General features: G+C 40.2%; 1 protein-coding gene across 1 annotated transcript; it reads left to right on the forward strand.

Annotated features, from left to right (window-relative positions):
• Positions 1 to 1079: 1079 nt before the first annotated feature.
• Positions 1080 to 2015, forward strand: OR4D2 (olfactory receptor family 4 subfamily D member 2). The gene has a single exon (NM_001389941.1). The coding sequence runs from the start codon at positions 1080 to 1082 to the stop codon at positions 2013 to 2015; it is 936 nt and encodes a 311-aa protein (NP_001376870.1).
• Positions 2016 to 8450: the final 6435 nt, after the last annotated feature.

An 8450-nucleotide genomic window follows, 5' to 3' on the forward strand; every position in this document is an offset into this window, starting at 1 on the left:
TCTATCTCTCATCTCCCTAACCTTCTTCACCTTTCTTCCCTTCCATCTCCCGCCCCTCCACCTTTTCATTCCCTTTCCTTCCACCCCACTAATCTTAATCTTCTCCTTTTTGTTCCTTTGTCCATTCTATTTCTCTTATTTCGGTATCTTCCTGTGTCTTCTGTTCTTGTATTCAGTAACATTTTATAAATTCTTGGGATTTTTATTACAGCTCTTCCAATCCCCTTCATACAGTATCCACCACTTGTTTTTAATTAGAGAATCTCTCTCCACTTTCTCATGTCTCAGCACACACACCATATATGTCCTGGCTTCATCCAGTAAGGGGCCGCCTATACCAGGGAGAGGGGACATTCCCTATAGCTGTTCACCCACCCAGAGTCAACACCACATGCTTTTTGAGTATTGACTATCACAAAGCATGAGCACTGCAGGGCACAATTAAATTGTGGATCAAGACATAATGTCAGTAGCACGTTATGGTTGAATTTGGGAGGAAAAACCTAGAAACAAAAAGTTCATTAACATTTTGATATGTTAGCTGTTACACAAGAAATGATTGGTACAAAATGTATTAGAGACTTGGAAGAAGGCAAGAGATCCTTACAGTAGGACACTACACAGAGGAGAGTGATTACCATGTAATATTCCAGGTACTATTTAAGGAACCTATGTGTTATCTTATTTAATCCCCTAGACAGTCTATAGAGACAACATTTTTGTTCTGGAAACTGAGATAGAGAGCTTGAATAACTTACTCTGGGTCAAATCTCAAGAATAAGAAGCTCTGGAATTTGACTCTAAGTCTGTTGGACTCCAAGCATCTTCTCATCACTGTACTACACAGAATGTTTGAAAAGCAGCCTGTATGTGTCTCTGGATGGCTTTTTGATATAGCATGAGTATATATTTCAGCACCAACTTGTACATGCTCCAAAGGCAAGGCCATTTAATCAGTATCTGGAATTATGATCTGCACAAAATGACCATCATCTAGAACTGGAACTCAATTTGAGCCCCTGAGCACTAGTACATCTCTGTCTGTGGTGTGTTTTCTTCATGTGTATGGAGAAGACACCATGCAACCAGGGAACCTCACATGTGTATCAGAATTTGTCTTCCTGGGGCTCTCACAGACTCACGAGCTCCACCTCTTCTTGTTTCTGGTGTTCCTGCTTGTCTACACAACCACTGTCATGGGAAACCTCCTCATCATGGTCATGGTGAGCTCTGATTCCAGGCTCCACACACCCATGTATTTTCTGCTGCGAAACCTGGCCGTCATAGACCTCTGTTTCTCCTCAGTCACTGCCCCAAAGATGCTGGTGGACTTCCTTGCTGAGAAGAAGACCATCTCCTACCAGGGCTGCATGACCCAGATCTTTTTCTTCCACTTTCTGGGAGGTGCCATGGTCTTCTTCCTCTCAGTGATGGCCTATGACCGCCTTGTTGCCATCTCTCGGCCCCTCCACTATGTCACCATCATGAACACTCAGCTCTGTGTGGGGCTGGTGGTGGCAAGCTGGGTGGGAGGCTTCATTCATTCCATTTCCCAAGTGGCTCTGATGCTCCCACTGCCTTTTTGTGGCCCCAATGTCCTAGATAACTTCTACTGTGATGTTCCACAAGTTCTGAGACTTGCCTGCACTGACACTTCTGTCCTCGAGTTCCTCGTGATCTCCAACAGTGGGATGCTGGATGTCATCTGGTTCCTTCTCCTCCTGGTCTCCTACTCAGCCATCCTGGTGATGCTGAGGTCCCACTCAGGGCAGGCAAGGAGGAAAGCAGCTTCCACCTGCACCACCCACATCATCGTCATGTCTATGGTCTTCATTCCAAGCATTTACCTCTATGCCCGGCCCTTCACCTCCTTCTCCATGGACAAGGCTGTATCCATCAGCCACACGGTCATGACTCCCATGCTCAACCCCATGATCTACACCCTGAGGAACCAGGAGATGCAGGCAGCAGTGAAGAGATTAGGGAGGCACTGGCTGCTTTGTAAAAGAGAGTGATAGTGGGTCACTTCTCTTTGGCTTTGTTTTCCACTGATAATTTGGAGAGAGAGCTGCTGTATCTGGCTCTTCAATAACTTGTGTATGTGTTATAAGGGTCATCATAGAAGTGAATGCCTATTGAAAATAAGCAGCTTACCCAGATTTTGAGGAAAAAGGTAAATTCTTACTTTTGTTTGTGTTAGATGATTTGAACACTCCAATGACAGCAACATTTGTTGTTGTGGAAACATTCTGGCAAGCTACACCCTCCTTTCTGCCTTCTTGGTAGACAGTTAGTTTCCTGTTAGAATGATAGAATTTCCCCAGAAGAGCAGTTTTGTTTTCTGTATTTTGACCTCTTTCTCAGTACCTCGTTTTGGTGTGAGGCTGGATTATTGGAGACTTCCTAGGATTCTGAGTCTTAAGCTTTAATTTGGAGACCCTAACCCATCACTTACCAAATGGATGACCTTGCATGAGACACCTGCCTTCTCTTGAACTCATAACTTCTTATTAACAAACTCACTGATCTTAATATCTGATCCCAAGCCTCCCAGTTTTATTATAAGAATCATATATAAAAACTGTGAGATAACATTGAGTGAACTATGGAATTACATGTTATTTTCAAGTTTAAATTATCATGAGTATTCACACTTTTTCACTGTACATTTTATACTGTACATTTTCACTGTACATAGTATAATGATTATTATAAGCAAAAGATTAAATGTAAAACATGTACATTTTCACTGTACATAGTATAATGATTATTACAAGCAAAAGATTACATGTAAAACATATAATTTCAAAACACTATGTAATATAATATGAATATTCATGTACATGATATTCAATTCAAGAACCACAGGGTACCAATAGCTTATACCTGCTTATAGGTCCTCTCCATCACATGACTTTTCCCCAGATGAAACCACTTATTTGAATTTTGTGTTTATCATTCCATTACTTATAAAAGCAATCTCATCACATTTTTACATAATCAGCATATTGTTTTATTTTGCTATTTTGAGCTTCATACAAATATTACATTGTATATAATATTCCTGGATTTGCTTTTTTCCACTCCACATTATGTTTCTAAATGATACATGTTATTCTGTTTGGCTGTAGTTTATTCATTTGCTCTGCTGTTGATTATTCCTTTGTTAATATTCCTTTGTGAGGATAAGCTAAGAGGGATTGTTTCCAGTTTTTGCTGTTGCAAACAGTGCTCTTTTGAATATTCTTCTACTTATTGTTTTGTTGAGGGGCTTGGGTCATATATCTGGAAGTGGAAGTGCCGATTAAAGTGGGTAAAAATATTTCACTGTAGAGAAATTGGTATTTCTCTAACATTTCTTTCCACACTTTTTATTGTATGCAATTTCCCATGAATGTTTTTTGTTTGATTTTCTACTGACTGTTTCTATGTAGTATAGGAGTTCCTGTGTAATTTGGTTGCTGATTTATTGCCAGCTATACTTATTACAATGCCTTCTCCCAGTTTATGGTTTGTCTTCTTTATTTTTGGTGTTAATTTTCATGTAATCAGGTATATCAATCTTTTATTTTAGTATTAGCTAATGTGTGTTTAGTCTCTCAATCTTGCCTGACTCTGAAACCCCTTGGATTGTAACCTGCCAGGCTCCTCTGTCCATGGAATTTTTCAGGCAAGAATACTGAAGTGGGTTGCCATTTCCTTCTCCAGGGGATCTTTCCAGTCCAGGTACTGAACCTGCATCTCCAATGTCTCCTACATTGCAGGTAGATTCTTTACTTGCTGAGCCATTGGGGAAGCCCAGTTAGCTCATATTAATATCTAATTTTTAAAAATTGCTTCTTATCCAGAGGATAACATGATATTCTGCTACCAAGTTCTATCTTAACTTTTTAAAAAGTTTAACTTTAAAAACATTTTACACTCTTTGAGAAACTTCAAACTTACAGAAAATTTGTAAGTATAGGAGATTTTTTTCCTGAAAGTTTGAGGGTAAGTTACCAACCCAATGCCCACCACTCCTTAATATTTGCATGCATTTCCTACAAAGACATTTTCCTCCAGTACTGCCATACAGCCATTAAAACTAATATAAAACAAACATTGATAGAATATAATATTTAGTTTCTACTCAAGTTTTGCCAGATTTCTCAATAAAGTCTGGTAAACAGAGAATCGGGGGAGAAGCCATGTGTTGCATTTAGCTGTCATGTCTTTTTAGACTCATTAGACCTGGGAGAGTTTCTCCTTGGTTTTGATTAATAGTACTCCATTCTTCTTTATGGCTGAATACTATTCCACTGTCTGGATATAGTTCATTTTGCTTATTCACTCATCTGTTGAATGACATTTTGATTATTTCCATATTTTGTCTATTGTTAGGGCTACTGCTAATATTTGTTAACAAATATTTGTTTGAATACCTATTTTCAGAACCTTTGAGTATTTACCAATGAGTAGAATTGCTGGATCATGTGGTTAATTCTGCGTGTAACTTTTCAAAGAACTGTGAATGTGTTTTATACAGCAGCATTCCCATTGGAACTTATAAGTGTTCTAATTTCTTCACATTCTCACACTTGTAATTTATTACTGCTATTACTACTACTATCCTATCAGGTATGAAGTAGTATCTCATGGTTTTTGTTTTCATTTCCTTAATTACTGATGATATTGAACATCATTTCATGTTGAGCATTGTTTATTGTAGGGCATTTAAATACTTTCTTTAAAGAAATGTATATTCAATCCCATCGCCTATTTGGAAAATTGGGTTTTTGGCTTATTCTTGTTGAACTGTTGTTGCCATTCAATCACAAAGTCATGTCCAACTCCTGTGACCCCATGGACTACTTATATAAACTTTTCTTATGTTTCCTATGTCATTTCTGCTTACTTTTCATTCATTTTCCTATTTATTTGGTTTTTCCTTTTTGTCTCAGTGGCCTTCCTTAATCTCTTCTTGATCCGAGGCTATCTACACAGAAAAATAAATGACCCAATCAAAAAAAATGGGCCAAAGAACTAAATAGACATTTCTCCAAAGAAGACATACAGATGGCTAACAAACACATGAAAAGATGCTCAACATCACTCATTATCAGAGAAATGCAAATCAAAACCACTATGAGGTACCATTTCATGCCAGTCAGAATGGCTGCGATCCAAAAGTCTACTAGCAATAAATGCTGGAGAGGGTGTGGAGAAAAGGGAACCCTCTTACACTGTTGGTGGGAATGCAAACTAGTACAGCCACTATGGAGAACAGTGTGGAGATTCCTTAAAAAACTGGAAATAGAACTGCCATATGACCCAGGAATCCCACTGCTGGGCATACACACTGAGGAAACCAGAAGGGAAAGAGACACGTGTACCCCAATGTTCATTGCAGCACTGTTTATAATAGCCAGGACATGGAAGCAACCTAGATGTCCATCAGCAGATGAATGGTTAAGAAAGCTGTGGTACATATACACAATGGAGTATTACTCAGCCATTAAAAAGAATACATTTGAATCAGTTCTAATGAGATGGATGAAACGGAACCTATTATACAGACTGAAGTAAGCCAGAAAGAAAAACACCAATACAGTATACTAATGCATATATATGGAATTTAGAAAGATGGTAACAATAACCCTGTATACGAGACAGCAAAAGAGACACTGATGTATAGATCAGTCTTATGGACTCTGTGGGAGAGGGAGGTGGGGGGACATTTGGGAGAATGGCATTGAAACATGTATAATATCATGTATGAAACGAGTCGCCAGTCCAGGTTCGATGCACGATACTGGATGCTTGGGGCTGGTGCACTGGGACAATCCAGAGGGAGGGTATGGGGAGGGAGCAGGGAGGAGGGTTCAGGATGGGGAACACAGGTATACCTGTGGCAGATTCATTTCGATATTTGGCAAAACTAATACAATATTGTAATGTTTAAAAATAAAATTAAAACAAACAAACAAACAAAAATAACAAGGCAGTAAATACAAATTTGTACATCTCTATATGAAAGCATTTCCCTGGTGGCTCACACAGCAAAGAATTTGCCGCCATGAGGGGACCCAGGTTTGATCCCTGGGTTGGGAAGATTCCCCTGGAGAATGAAATGCAACCTAGCTTCAGTATTCTTGCCTAAAGAATTATCTGGACAGAGAAGCCAGGTGGGCTACAGTCCATGGGGTTGCAAGGAGTCTGACACAACTGAGTGACTAACACTTTCACTTTCATATAAAAGCTTTTAGACTTTATCTTAGAGGTTCAGGTGGATATTCACTATTTACTGGGGGACACCCAAATATCAAAACATGGAGGTCTATTTTTCTGGAGTTACTGTTTCTGCAAAGAAAAACCTTGCTTTCCTGTATTTGTCTTAGATGCTCAAATTTTGTGGTAGGGTAGGGAGAGTGATGGGTCAGTACTTCTTTAGAGAATAAATTCTTACTCGTTCTTTCATTTACATTCCTCACATTTTACCTCTGGTCCATCATATTCATTCCCTATTTCAGGTGCTTTATAAGAAGATGACTTTGTTCTTGGGGGTCTACCCAAAGCCATTCCCAACCACCTCCCTCTTGCTTGTCCTCAAACATAAGTGTGCAGTTTCCTAGAATATTTAGAAGCCAGGCTTCCTGATGTGTGTATCTGATCCAGGATTGAAAATTATAACAAAAATGTGTTAGCCAAGTAGCTTCTGGAGAAGGTTTCTTCTCCATGAGTAGAGATAGGAGATGAAGGAAGATAAAGAAACTGCCCCCTACCCCTTTCCTCCCCTCCAGCTTTTGAATGAGATGTGTGAGGACACACACCATAATGAGCACGGAGGCATCTTGCCTCATGAGGGAGAGATCAAGGGCACCACAGACTCACTGAACCTGTGTCCTGATATCAGAGAACTGTGTGTCTCTGGTGGCTCACTGGCTTTCACTCCTGATTTTTCTTAATTACCTTTTTATCCTTATTCTTTCTTAGCTCCCATTTCCTTTTCCCTTCCTCCTTCAGATCTCCACCCTACTCACATCTTTAATAATTTTGAAGCTGGGATGGACTGAGTCATGAACACAGAACAGTTATAAGCCCCTAACTGCCTTCATTCAGTCTTTCCTGAACAGAATTGAACAAACGGAGGAGCTATATACCGCTATGTCCATCCACTCAGCTCTCCCCTCTCTCCTCCTCCCTGCTGTCATGGAGGCCCTTGTCTGTAGGTCATTCTTCTGTGTGATGTCCTCCACTGGCTTCCCACATCTCTGAAGGTAAAAACCTAAATCTGTGAGACTGGTCTCTTAACACTATTTAGAGTGATCCTTGTCTGCTCTTCACCTAAATGTCCCACCACTTCTGTGCTCAAGCTTCGTTGAGGCTTTCAGGGTTCATGGAGCGTATGCTGTACCATTTCATCTCTGGACCTTTGTTCTTCTGCCAGATACACACTTTCCCTCCTCTGTATGCCTAACACACTTGTACTTTACTTCTGCTTAAATGTCATCTCCTCTCCAAAGTATTCCTTCTCTTCCAGTCATGGATGGCTCTCAGTCTTTTAACTTTTAAGCATTGCCCTAGTAGAGCTAGAAAAGCATTTATTAATATGTGTTTCTGGGTTTAGCTTTCCCATCAGTCTGTGAGTTCCTTGAGAGGAGAATATATGTCTTATTTTTATATCCTAAGCATGAAGTGTACCCAGACCTACCTCTCACTGCTCTCCTATTCTTCTTGCTGTTCAGTCACTCAGTTGTCTCTGACTCTTTGAGACCCCATGGACTGCAGTATGCCAGGCTTCCCTGTCCTCCACTATCTCCTAGAGTTTGCTCAAACTCATGTCCACTGAGCCAAGGATGCCATCAACCATCTCATCCTCTGTCTCCTACTTCTCCTCCTGTCCTCAACCTTTTCCAGCATCAGGGTCTTTTCAAATGAGTCAGCTCTTCACACCAGGTGGCCAAAGTATTGGAGTTTCAGCTTCAACATCAGTCCTTCCAGTGAACACCCAGGACTGATTTCCTTTAGGATGGACTGGTTGGATCTCCTTGCAGTCCAAGGGACTCTCAAGAGTCTTCTCCAACACCACAGTTCAAAAGCATCAATTATTCAGTGCTCAGCTTTCTTTACAGTCCAACTCTCACATCCATGCATGACCACTGGAAAAACCATAGCCTTGACTAGATGGACCTTTGTTGACAAAGTAATGTCTCTGCTTTTTAATATGCTGTCTAGGTTGGTCATAACTTTCCTTCCAAGGAGTAAGTGTCTTTTAATTTCATGGCTGCAATCACCATCTGCAGTGATTTTGGAGCCCCCCAAAATAAAGTCAGACACTGTTTCCACTGTTTCCCCATCTATATGCCAAAAAGTGATGGGACCAGTTGCCATGATCTTAGTTTTCTGAATGTTGAGCTTTAAGCCAACTTTTTCACTCTCCTCTTTCACTTCTCCAAAACTACAGTTCAAAA

This window comes from Bos taurus, chromosome 19 (genome assembly GCF_002263795.3).
Source record: "Bos taurus isolate L1 Dominette 01449 registration number 42190680 breed Hereford chromosome 19, ARS-UCD2.0, whole genome shotgun sequence".
In the NCBI taxonomy this organism is placed as follows: domain Eukaryota; kingdom Metazoa; phylum Chordata; class Mammalia; order Artiodactyla; family Bovidae; genus Bos; species Bos taurus.

Excerpts from the sequence above, each read along its gene's own strand:
- OR4D2 (NM_001389941.1), top strand. The coding sequence starts at position 1,080 with ATGCAACCAGGGAACCTCACATGTGTATCAGAATTTGTCTTCCTGGGG.